Source organism: Saimiri boliviensis, chromosome 9, assembly GCF_048565385.1.
Source record: "Saimiri boliviensis isolate mSaiBol1 chromosome 9, mSaiBol1.pri, whole genome shotgun sequence".
NCBI classification, from domain to species: domain Eukaryota; kingdom Metazoa; phylum Chordata; class Mammalia; order Primates; family Cebidae; genus Saimiri; species Saimiri boliviensis.
This window is the reverse complement of record NC_133457.1, coordinates 90473836-90487306: the sequence shown is the minus strand read 5'-3', so window position 1 is coordinate 90487306 and position 13471 is coordinate 90473836. Positions and strand designations below refer to the sequence as shown.

At 40.5% G+C, this 13471-nt stretch overlaps 1 protein-coding gene across 8 annotated transcripts in view; it reads left to right on the top strand.

The window, feature by feature from the left end:
* Positions 1 to 13471, top strand: part of MCM8 (minichromosome maintenance 8 homologous recombination repair factor) — a 44267-nt gene that overhangs the window by 15889 nt on the left and 14907 nt on the right. For all 8 annotated transcript variants that reach the window (XM_074406264.1, XM_074406267.1, XM_074406270.1 and 5 more), the window contains 5 exons: positions 742 to 893; positions 1134 to 1329; positions 5254 to 5284; positions 6612 to 6752; positions 10063 to 10204. In XM_074406264.1, the coding sequence (XP_074262365.1) occupies positions 742 to 893; positions 1134 to 1329; positions 5254 to 5284; positions 6612 to 6752; positions 10063 to 10204 (662 nt within the window). The remainder of the gene's footprint in view (positions 1 to 741; positions 894 to 1133; positions 1330 to 5253; positions 5285 to 6611; positions 6753 to 10062; positions 10205 to 13471) is intronic.

The window sequence follows — 13471 nt, the reverse complement described above, 5'->3', positions numbered from 1 at the left end:
CAACCTCTGCCTCCTGGGTTCAAGCAATTCTGCTGCCTCAGCCTCCTGAGTAGCTGGGATTACAGGCACGCACCACCACGTCCAGCTAATTTTTTGTATTTTTAGTAGAGACGGGGTTTCACCATGTTGACCAGGATGGTCTTGATCTCTTGACCTCGTGATCCACCCGCCTCAGCCTCCCAAAGTGCTGGGATTACAGGCGTGAGCCACCGCGCCCGGCCCATGACTTGCCTTTCAATTGATTATCCTGTTTTCTTCCAGCCATCCACTCCTGCCTTCCATTCCTGCCACATCCAACTTGGAAGCTTCTCTGAGGTTCTGCTAAGAACACTGGGTCTCACTTTTCTTGTACGTTTATAGGTTTGCCTGTGTGCATTCTGGACTTCATTTTGTTTTATCCATCAATACTTTACTATTTGCTGTTTTCAAAAATTTCATTAATATCTAATTTGCTGATGATACCTCTACATACCACAAAATTTTTAGTGACTAATTTCGGTGGACATTTTGGATGGAGGCTAGGCAAATACATATGCTCATTGTGCCACCTTGAATTGGAAACTGCTGAAGTAATTTTAGATACACCATCAAACTGTTCATAAACAAATCTGCCTTTATCTAGCTCAGTATCATGTGGACCCTGCATAGGTTAATATCTTGCAGAAACCTGCAAGTATTAAAGAAATACTTACTTTAGATGTAAAGTAAGTATTCTAACTGAAAACTATTTTAACTTTTTAGAATCCAGGAGTTGATGTCTGATGATCAGAGGGAAGCAGGTCGGATTCCACGAACAATAGAATGTGAGCTTGTTCATGATCTTGTGGATAGCTGTGTCCCGGGAGACACAGTGACTGTTACTGGAATTGTCAAAGTCTCAAATGCTGAAGAAGGTATGGTACAACTCTTCATTATTTGTCTCTCAATAGTGATTTGTCAATATTCATCTTTTCTAAGATGCTCCTGAATCTCAAATAATTTGAGGATTTCTTGTTGCTTACATAAGGTGAAATGTCCCCTTTAAAGAAACATTTATTTATATAGCTCACTATGACTTTGTTTTATATTGTAGTTGAGTCATTGTAGGGAAAATGAAAATACCAACTATCATATTTAATACTTTGAATTTACAGGTTGTCGAAATAAGAATGACAAGTGCATGTTCCTTTTGTACATTGAAGCAAATTCTATTAGTAATAGCAAAGGACAGAAAACAAAGACTTCTGAGGATGGGTGTAAGCATGGAATGTTGATGGAGTTCTCACTCAAAGATCTTTATGCCATCCAAGAGATTCAAGCTGAAGAGAACCTGTTTAAACTCATTGTCAAGTATGGATGCAGTTATTTGAAATTTTATTACATAGATGCACGTTGGGGGTTCTCTTGGCTACAGGTAACAAAAAGCTAGTCAAAATGGTCAGCAAACTACAGTCCATGTACCAAAATCCAGCACACCATCCACTTGAGTATGGCCCATGAACTAAGAATAAGAATGATTTATATATTTTTTAATGGTTGAAAAAAATTAAAAGAATATTTCACAACACATGAACTTACATGAAATTCAGATTTCAGTGTTCATAAAATAAAGTTGTATTGGGACAAAGCCACACTCATTCATTTACATAGTGTGCTGCTTTTGTGCTACAGTGGCAGAGTTGAATAGTTGTCACAGAGACTGTATATATGGATCACATATTTTTGCTCTGTCCTTTTATAGAAAAAATTTGCTGATCTCTAGTTTAAACAATAAGGAATATTTAATCTTACACAGGAAGTTTGTTGCTTAACAGAAGAGGGAGGGAACAGTGAATTCCAAAGCCATTTCAGTTAGTTGTATGTAGGGTGGTGTTCATAGAGATTCAAATAGAAATCACTTATATTCAATAAGTATTTGATAGTTTTATTTCCATGTTATTGCCATGCCATGGAGAGGAAGCGAAGTATGGGCATTTTTTTGCTTTAGTAGTTAAGAGCTTTTCTTTGGAGACAAACCTAAGTTAGGCTCCTGCTTTGGGCATTTACTTCCAGTGTGACCTGGAACAGGTGACTTAATTTTCCCTTTATTTGTATCACCTTAAAATGGAAATAGTAAGACCTACCTCAGAAGGTTGTTTTAAAGATTAAGTTGAATTTTATGATGTACTTGCCATAATTACAGCAACATAGTGTTGTTACTTTTGATAATTTTTTGATAATTTTGGGGAGAATTTTGAAGAAATAGGAGAAAAGGAGAGAGACTGAATAATAGATATGTCTAAGAGAGGTAAAGAACTGAGAACATTTTAATTAGCTAGGCGTTGTGGTGCATGTCTGTCAAGGAAAATTGCTTGAACCTGGGAGGTGTAGGTTGCAGTGAGCCGAGGTACGCCATTGCACTCCAACCCAGGCGGCAGAGTGAGACTCCATCTGGGGGAAAAAAAAAAGTGATCTTGGCTGGGCACGTTGGCTCACACCTGTAATCCCAACACTTTGGGAGGCCTAGGCAGGTGGACCACCTGAGATCAGGAGTTCAAGACCAACCTGACCAATATGGCGAAACCCCGTCTTTACTAAAAATACAAAAATTAGCCACGTGTGGTGGTGGGTGCCTGTAATCCTAGCTTCTCAGGAGGCTGAGACAGGACAATCTCTTAAACCTGGGAGATGGAGGTTGCAGTGAGCCGTGATCACGCCACTGCACTCCAGCCTGGGCAACAGAGCAAGACTGTCTCACACACACACAAAAAGGTATCTTATCTTCTCTGCTATTCATTATGCTCACGTTTATAAGAGGATTTGATGCTTTTTCTTTCTTATTTTAATATGTTGATTAGCTGACTGAGTAAAGAATAGTGCTCCGCAGGGGTTTTTTGTCCTTAAATTCTCAGAGACTTCCCTCTGAATAAATAGCTACCAGACCCACCCTGGAGGAGAGGCTGCTCTAACCTAGGGTTGGGGGCTGGTCTGGGAGTGAGTCCTTTGAGCAGGTGGCCAAGGAAGCAGCCTGGTTGAGAATTCAAACATGTCTTTGGTTCCTCTTAATGGTTAGAAATTAAAACTGAACATTTTTAGTGGTCCCTCTTCTCCCATACTTATAGAAGAGTAAGTATGGAAAACTTTAGTTTTCTTCCCACAGTTTGTTTTTTTCTCCCCATGTTCGTGATTTCCGCACCGAAACTAGAATTTTTCATAGTCCTTCATCATCAGCCTAGCAGAGATTGGCAAACTAGGCAGCAGAGATTGGCAAACTACGCAGGCTGCCTGTTTTTGTAAGTAAAGTTTTATTAAAACACAGTCCCACCCATTTTACTTATGTTACTGATCATAGTTGCTTGCACACTACAAGTTGAGTAGTTGTGACTGAGACAATATAGCCTGCAAAGCTGAAAATACTTTCTGGCCCTTTAAGGAAAAGTTTTTCAACCCCTCCTAGGTGACAGTGGAAGTTTAAGTTTTAGTTTAGTTTCCTTCAGAAGCAGTGACTTGGGTCAACATAGTTTACTTGGGAGGTGATTCTGGAGTTACTGGTAGGGAAAAGGAGAAGTGATGGCAGCCAGTGTATGGTGCCTTAATGAACAGGCGACCCACTAGCATCTGGGACATCATCTTCCTGGGCCAGTGGAACACTCCACTGTGTAAAGCTAGCCTCAGTATTTTTCCATTTAAGGGCCTGCATTTCGGTCTGCCCCCAAGAGTGTTAAACAACTCAGCACTTCTGGCCTGCCTATCCTGCCTGCTCATGATGCCTGTGTGGCCATAGAAAGGTCTTTGGCAGACAGGTGCAGATGCCAATAGGAAGCTGGCAGTGATTATGAAGGAGTATACTGAACAGTAAGTGGCAAGGGGATACGTGACACCACCTCCTTCTATGTTGACATATATTAAAAGGGAATAAGGACTCACATTTTACTCCTGATTGTCTCTCCCACCCTATTTTTGTTTTGTTTCTTGTTTATAGAATTGACAAATGTAAATGTACTTCTTTATACTCTTTTTCTTTTTTTTTTGGAGACAGGGTCTTGCTGTGTTGCCCAGGTTGGATTGCAGTGGCACAATCATAGCTTACTGCAGCTTCAAACTCCTGGCCTCAAGTTATTCTCCCACCTCAACCTAATAAGTAGCTGGGACTAAAGGCATGTGCCACTACATCTGGCTAATTAAAAAAATTTTTTTGTAGATACCTGGGTCTCACTTTGTTGCACAGGCTAGTTTTGAACTTTTGGGCTGAAGCGATCCTCCCACTTCAGCCCCCCAGAGTGCTTGCAGGGATTACAGGCATGAACCTGTAAATGAAAAATAAAATTCCAAGGCCCCCCAGCCATCTGAATGGACTTCCTCCTCAGCCAGGGCTCTTAAAATTTAATCTGAAAGACTGATTCAGGCCATGAAGGGAAGTGGGGGGTCAGACATGCCTTATACCTCTCTAGCATTTATGTCAACACAACAGTCTGATAAGAAACATTTTACAGCCTGTTCTCTCTGAAGGCTGCTAGCTAAATGCTTCATCTGCATGATAAAACTTTGGTCTCCACAACCTCTTATGCAACCCAAATATTCCTTTCTACTGATCTCAGGTCTTTTCAACCAATTGTCAACCAGAAAATGTTTAAATTTTCCTGTAGCCTGGAAGCCTATGCTTTGAGTTATCCCACCTTTCTGGTTCTACAAAACACTGTACTCGGCCTCATTTATTTAATTAGATCCTTTGACTTGAATTTACCTGTAGCCTGGAAGCCCATGCTTTGAGTTATCCCACCTTTCTGGTTCTACAAAACACTGTACCCGCCCTCATTTATTTAATTTGTTCCTTTGACTTGAACTGAAAAAAAAAAATGATATTTTATTCCATCTTACAGTATTATATACTAAGTTCACTCCTTAGTCTCCTTTCAATGACTTGGCTGCACAGGTCTAAAGATGTCTATTCACATAAAATACAGTATGATCCTGTATTCTACAGTGGAAGAGCATGATTGTGATGCATTTTAAGGCTAGATCTGTAAGAGCAACATTATATTTGGTTACTTTAAGATGCTTTGCAAGTATCCTCTTTTCCTTATGCAGGCAGTTTTTAAAACATTCTAACCTTTATAGATTAACCAAGAATTTTGAGAAATTTACTGTAGGAATAAAATTTGAGTTGAGGGGATGTAAATTTTTTACATTTGTCTTTTGATATTAAATAAAGCAAGTTAAACAAACGGTAAAGAGATCTCCTAATGGGTCGGTGAAGTATAAATTAGAATTTATAAGTTGTGTTCTGTTTTTCAGCTCGCTTTGCCCTGTCATTTTTGGTCATGAAGTAAGTATTTTACTTAATCTTTACTTAAAAAGTATATAAAGTTAGCAAAAATAGCATATAAAGACTTTCCAGAAAGTAGCAAATTTCTGTTGGCCGTTTATATTATACTACGAATTTTTATTCATAAATGAATGATACGGAGACAAGCAAACTACAGCTCCTCTTATTTATTTATCTATTTATTAAAGACAGGGTCTTGCTCTGTCACCCAGGCTAGAGTGTGATGGCTCAGTCATGGCTTACTGCAGCCTTGAGCTATGGGGCTCAGGTCATCCTCCTGACCTCAGCCTCCTGAGTAGCTGGGACTACAGGCATGCACCACCATGCACAGCTAATTTTTTTGTAGAGATGGGGTTTCGCTGTGTTGCCCAGGCTGGTCTCTAAGTCCTGGTCTCAAGTGATCCACCCACTTTAGCCTCCAAAGTGTTGGGACTATACGTGTCAGCCATATAGCTCCTTTTAAGAAAAAGCTCTGGCTGGGCGCGGTGGCTCAAGCCTGTAATCCCAGCACTTTGGGAGGCTGAGGCGGGTGGATCACGAGGTCAAGAGATCGAGACCATTCTGGTCAACTTGGTGAAACCCCGTCTCTACTAAAATTACCAAAAAAAAAAAAAATTAGCTGGCCATGGTGGCGCGTGCCTGTAATCCCAGCTACTCAGGAGGCTGAGGCAGGAGAATTGCCTGAACCCAGGAGGCAGAGGTTGCGGTGAGCCAAGATCGCGCCATTGCACTCCAGCCTGGGTAACAAGAGCGAAACTCCGTCTCAAAAAAAAAAAAAAAGAAAAAGCTCTTACCAATTAGAGTAAGTAGAAATGGGCTTTTATTTTATTTATTTTGAAACAGAGTCTTGCTCTGTCACCCAGGCTGGAGTGCAGTGGTGTGATCTTGGCTCACTGCAACCTCTGCCTCCCAAGTTCAAACAATTTTCCTACCTCAGCCTGCTGAGTAGCTGGGACTACAGGCATGCGCCACCACAACCCAGCTAATTTTGGTAAGAAATGGGCTTTTAAAATGACTAGACACTGCCAGTATTAAAGCAGAAACGAATGTTTCTCCTTTTTGTGGAATGGATTGATGTTTTGCAAGGTAGGTCTTGGTAATTTCTAAGATACCTCTCTGATGTGATATCCTTTCGAGTTTTTACTTTTCAATCATTTACATCATAGAAGTTTGTTTTTAGACTTCCTTTTCTTAGAAAAAAGAATTAACATTCAATCATCCTTTTAAAACAATCCCCAAACAAATCAATGTCATAGAAGGGGGACCCCTTTGCTAGTCATCTTTATGTTTTCCTTACTTCTGTTTTTTGTTCTTTTTCGCACTTGAGCTTGTTAAAGCAGGTTTGGCATTAGCACTCTTTGGAGGAAGCCAGAAATATGCAGATGACAAAAACAGAATTCCAATTCGAGGAGACCCACACATCCTTGTTGTTGGAGATCCAGGCTTAGGAAAAAGTCAGATGCTCCAGGTAGAAAATCAGTCATTTAATGTTTGGTCTTTTGCTTGCAAAATGCATGAATAATTCACAAGTGAATTTTCTCAAAGCATATAGCATGTGTGTTCCAGAGGACATGGTTAGGTGGTGTAAGTGAATTGGAGTTTGTGTGAGTAATATGTAATTTATATCTGGCTGTATTTTTAAATTGAGCCAGTTTCCTGTTACACAGGCTGTACAGTCATCCTGGTCTGTTGAGACATCAGCTGTTAGGAAGTATTAACCATTTCTCTAACCCCATAGTAGAGATGGGGTTTTGCTATGTTGCCCAGGTTGGTATTGAACTCCTGGGCTCAAGCAGATCTGCCTGCCTCAGCCTCCCAAAATGCTGGGATTATAGGTGTGAGCCACTGCGCTCAGCCAGTGTGCTTTCTAAAAATGCCTACGACCTCCTTCTGTCCCACTCAATGTGGAAAACTGACCAGGGCTTCCCTGGCCCTTTGGTAAGTTGTAGTAGTGTGACTCCTGAATCTTTTTCCAAGGATTGAGACCCTGGCTGCACATCATAATTACTTTTGAAGCTCTTTGAAAATACCATGGCCTACAACAGGCCAATTGAGTTAAGAGTTTTCATGTTAGGGTCTTAGTGTCTGTATGTATACAACAGTCCACAGATGATTCTAATACGCAGCCAGGCTTGACAACTGCTTTGATCTTGTAAACCCACTGTCCTTCGTATCAGAGTCATCCTTTTTCGCCTGTGGTTGAGTGTTAAACCAGTCATCATTTTCATTTCTTCTATGCCGTTTCATATATATTTGGTTCCTTTTGGCCAGCTGAGGCTACTTTTTAAAAAATAAATTCTGCTCTGAGACCTCACTACAAGCCTGATGACTGAGGTGCAGGATACCCCTTATAGGTGAAAAAAAACAAGCCTCATAATGAACAGGAATCTGGGCACAGTGGCTCACACCTATAATCCTAATACTTTGGGGGGCCGAGGCAGAAGGATTACTTGAGGCCAGGAGTTCAAGACCAGCCTGGGCAACAAAGTGAGACCACCACCCCCCTAGTCCCTACAAAAAAATAAGATGATTAGCTGGGCATGGTGGCACACACTTGTAGTCCCCGCTACTCAGGAGGCTGCAGCAGGAGGACTGCTTGAACCTAGGAGTTGGAGAATGCCAGGAGCCATGGTTGTACAACTGCACGCAGCCTGGGCAATAGGTCAAGATCTTGTCTTAAAAAAAAAAAGAAAAGAAAACAGTATATTTAGAATATGTAGGAAAACGTACAGGTGGGGATCTGAATTGTTACAGCTTTTTTTCCTGCCTTTTATGGTGTTGTACATGTGCATGTGTGTGTAACTTTGGAATTAGTGAATTATAGGTCGGAGCCTGCTTTAACCCCTAGAGTGTCTTTATTATCTGTACAAATCTCATAATTTATACATATTGCTGTAGTATATAAAACTGCCATTTTTTTGCTCTTTTTTTTTTTTTCAAGAAATGTTTCTTGGCAGATAGTTGTTCTAAAATATATCTAGTGGTATTGAAAGTTTTAATACCAAGAAGTTACATTGGCAGTTTTTCTTGTTTTTCAGACCTGGAATAATGCCTTCAAAACCCTTGGCTCAGTTTAAAAATAGAATCTGTAATATATTAATGGAAATTAAACATTGTGAATAGTATAGAGTATGACATGTAAGCCACACTAAGCCAGGGTTTTTAAAAACTAGACTAATAGGCTGGGTGCAGTGGCTCATGCCTGTTATCATAACACTTTGGGAGACCAAGGCAGGAGGACCCAGCTGGGCAATATAGTGAGATCCTGTCTCTAAAAACAATTTTTAAAAAATTAGGTGTGGTGGCATGTGCCTGTAGTCCCAGCTACTCAGGAGGCTGAAGTTTAGACCAGCCTGGGCAACACAGTGAGACCTTATTTCTACAAAAAATAAATGAGCCAGGCATAGTGGCATGCTCCTGTAGTCCCAGCTACTAGAGAGCCAAGGTGAGAGGATCACTTGAGCCCAGGAGTTCAAGGTGGCTATGAGCTATGATTGTGCCACTGCACTCCAGCCTGGATGACAAAGTGAGACCCTCTCAAAAATAATAAATATAACAAAATAAAAATTAAGCTAAAACCAACAGTTATGAACCACTTACTTTATATTTTTAATTATCTTTTTTTCTGACTACTTAGTAAACCATCATACTCTGTGTTATAAGATTTCTTATAAAGACTAACAAAGTGTGTAAGGAACAAAAATAATGATAATTACTACTTACTGAGCCAGCACCATAGGATAGCAGTGGGTGTTTGAGATATGAGTACTGTCCCTTGGAATTGGGCAGTGCATTGCCGTACATAGCAGTTTTACATTGGGCACTTATTTTGTGCCAGGTACCAAACTAAGTGCCTTGCATACATGATTTCACTTATTCTTCAGGGCAGTTCTGTGATAAAACATAAGGAAGCTGAGGCTCAGAGAGGTCTGAGAGCCACACAGCTGGTGCATGATTTAAACAGGTCTGCCTGACTCCAGAGAGCTATGCTTTTTTTTTTTTTCCCCCCCTGAGACAGAGTCTCACTCTGTTGCCCAGGCTGGAGTGCAGTGGTGCGATGTTGGCTACTTTTAACTCTCGTGATATTTACTTTCCTTGCCTGCTATAGCTTGTCTGCTCAGAAGGTGAGCATGTATTAAGCCGTTTTGTTACCTAATGTTTAAAGAAGCATTGGAACCTTCAAAATTAAAATTGGTACTTGTGTTTTTGCTTTTTGAACTTGAAAATGAAGCATAAATTCGAATTGTGTTGAGTATTAATATGACCACAGACTTCAGAATCAGACTACCTGGGTTTGATTGAATCCTGACTTTCTACCTTCATAGCTGTATGGTTCCTCATTCACTCTTTGTTGGCCTTGGATTTAACATCAGTAAATCAGGATATAATGATACCTTCCTCTGATGGTGATGGTGCACCTTGTACTGTAAAGCTCTTAAAAGGAGGCTGAGGCGGGTGGATCACAAGGTCAGGAGTTCAAGACCAGCCTGACCAATATGGTGAAATTCCATCTCTACTAAAAATACAAAAATTAGCCGGATGTGGTGGTAGGCGCCTGTAGTCCCAGCTACTTGGGAGGCTGAAGCAGGAGAATTGCTTAAACCCGGGAGGCAGAGGTTGCAGTGAGTGGAGATCGTGCCACTGCACTCCAGCCTGGGCGACAGTGAGACTCTGTTTCAAAAAAAAAAAAGAATATACTTAACGTTTGTGAGCAATTGCGGTTAGCTATTACTTCCCTTTCATTTTGGATGATACTCTTAAACTTTTTGTTTCCTTAGGCAGTGTGCAATGTTGCTCCACGTGGCGTGTATGTTTGTGGTAACACCACAACCACCTCTGGTCTGACGGTAACTCTTTCAAAAGATAGTTCCTCTGGAGATTTTGCTTTGGAAGCTGGTGCCCTGGTACTTGGTGATCAAGGTGAGAAGCCAAAAGGAATAATTAGTGATTCTGGGGCTTTTTAAAAAGCCTTTCGTTTTTAGTTAATTTCTTTACATTCTGTTTAATAGACATTTAGATAGCACGGTCCTAACCAGTGACTTGACACTGTCAGAAATAGTCATTGGAAATACAGTATCATCGATTTTATACTACAGAATTGAAACTGTACTTAATGTCATTCATTTTCAGAATCTTCAGTTACAAGTATATGTAAAAATCAAATAAATATGTGTAGCTCCCTAAACTTCCCACTTCATACCACCCATCACATTTGTGATCATTTTTAAAGCCTGTTTTGAAGCTTTATAGTAAGCTCCCTGGAGGATGAGATTTGGATGTCTTATGGACTGCCATGTTCCCATTGCCTATTACATAGGCATACAGTAAATACCTGTTGAATGTATTATATTATTTAGTTTAGAATAGTTTAGAAACCTTGGTACTGACAAAAAGGTGGATGTCATCCTTTGCTCACAGAAGACTTGCAATAAGAGATTAGAGCTGTTACTTTAGGTGTTTTTTTCTTTTTATGAGACAGAGTCTCGCTCTGTCACCTAGGCTAGAGAGCAGTGGTATAACCTCAGCTCGCTGCAACCTCTGCCTCCCAAGCTCAAGCCATTCTCGTGCCTCAGCCTCCTGAGTAGCTAGGATCACAGATGTGCGTGACCACATCCAGCTAATCTTTGTATTTTTAGTAGAGATGGAATTTCACCAAAGTGCTGGGATTACAGACTACAGGTGTGAACCACTGCACCTGGCCTACTTCAGAATGAATAGTTTTGCCATATTGTAACCTAACTCGTTTTTTTCAGGATTTGAGTGATAGGTGATAAGAAATCCAGGCATGGGCTCAGCAAGAAGAAACTTACATTGGGCTTTGCCACCTGTTTCTCTTTGTGATGCCTTAACCTTATTGAAAAAAACATGTTCCCATGCATGTGTCAGGCAGTGCCCAGATTCTAGTCCAGTTAAGGTCATTCATTCTTTCTGATTTGCCAGTGACTTCCACATTTCTGAACCTTGTACCTGGTAGCCACATTTGACACAGTTAATCACTCCCTCTTCTTTGAGATCCTTGAAACTCTCCTTGGTTTCCAGGCCACTTTACTTCATTCTTTACTTTTTTCTCAGTCTTTACTGGTTCTTTGTCTTTATAACCTCTTACCTGTTGTTAACTAAGGTGCTTACTTCTTGGACCTTTTGTCTTCTTGGTCTGTATTTACTTTCTTGGTGATCTTATATCATTTCATAGCTTTACCTACCTATCTGTGAAAAATTCTAAATTTATTATCTCCTTTCCTTTAAACATCAGGCACATACTTCTTACTGTCCACGTAGTATCTCCACAAATTTTTCAAACTTAACATGTCTAAAATTAAAATCCTGATTTTGCCTTTCAAATCTATTTTCAGTCTTTCTCATCTCAGTAAATGACAACTCTCTCATTCTAATTGCTCAAATCAGAAAACATGGAGCCATCTTTGACTTTTTCTCATGGCCCACATTAATCTATCAGCAAATGTTGTTGACTCTACCGTCAAAACATATCCAGTATCTATCTAACCACTTCTTCACTACCCTGGTCCATGGCACCATCCTGTCTCACATGGATTATTACTGTAATCGTCCAATTGGGATGCCTATAACTACCCTTGCCCCTTCCTGTTACTTTTAATACAGTAGCATAATCTCATTAAAATTAGATTATGTTATTCTTTTGCTCAAAACCCTCTAGTAACTGCCCATCTCGCTCAGAGTGAAAGCCAAAGCCTTGAGAGTGGCCCAGGGCCATTCATGTTCCGGCCTTTCACCTGTCCTCCTTATCTGCTGCTTTCCTTGTTTCCTCTTCTCTAGGTCCACTGGGGGCCCTACCTTGGACACTACCAGCACACCAGGCAGGTCACATTTCCTCATAAGGGCCTTTGTACTTGCTGTTTCGTTTGCCTGGAGTGTTGTTACCCCAGATAGAGCTGCTAAGGCTTGTTTTCTTTCCCCCTTCATGTTTTACTCAAATGTCCTGACCCTAGTTAGGCCTTCCATAAATACTATATTTTAACTCATAACCTCCCCTGCCCCTGCTGTCACCTTAGCAGACCTTACTCTCCTTACCCTACTCTACGTTTTCCTTCCAGAGCACTTTTCACCTATGTGGTTTACTTTTTATTGCCTACCCTGCATTGGCTGAGTAGAACGTAAGCTTCACAAAAGCAGGGAATTTTGTCTTTTCACTGCCATACCCAGCATGCCTAGAACATAGTACTGGTATATAAAGGGCATGCAGTTTACTGAATTTATAAATTTATTGCATTTATATCCAGTAAGTTTTTGCTAAAAAAAAAAAAAATACATAAAACATGTATCTGGTTATTGTATAGCTCATCAGAAGTAAGAATCTCTTTGCTAAGTTGCCAGGTGAAGAAAATATAGTAATAAAAAGGTAATAATTATTAAACCATGAAACTTTTCATTAACTAGAAGTAGAAGGTGATTTGGAGGGTTTTTTAAAATTCTTAATGCCAGCGCTTTGGGAGGCTGAGGTGGATGGAGCACTTGACACCAGGAATTTGAGGCCAGCCTGGCCAACATTGCAAAACTCTGTCTCTACTACAAATACAAAAATTAGCTGGGTGAGGTGGCGCATGCCTGTAATCCCTGCTGCTCAGGTGGCTGAGGCACAAGAATCACTTGAACCAAGGGAGGTGGAGGTTGCAGTAAAACATGATGGCACCACTGTACTCCAGCCTGGACCACAGAGTGAAATTCTGTCTCAAAAAAAAAGCTCAAAGTTTATGTTTCATGCTTTAAAACAAGGGGTCAGTAAACCTTGGTCCATAGGTCAAACCAGCCTGTTTTAGTATAGTCCACAAGCTAAAACTGGCTTTTATGTTTTTAAAAGATTGTAAAGTACAAACAAACAGAAAAGCCTAAGAATATTTAAGATTGTGCATGGCGTGTGAAACTTAAAATATGTACTTCTGCCCTTTGCAGAAAAGGTTTCCCAGCTTCTGCTTTACACTTTGAAAAGTGACAGCCAACATAGGAAGTAGCTTGACTTTCTTCCTACCCCATCCCCATCTCTGAGGAACTGTACTAGTAGTCTTGAGAATTTCCGATAATACCATGAATCCAGAGAGGTATAGGCAGACAGAGCAATAGGCAGCTCAGGGAAAAGTGGTGATAAAGCCTGTGAGTGTACCACTGCTAGGATCTTAGCAGAGGCGGGGAAGGCTCACCACGTCCTAGAGC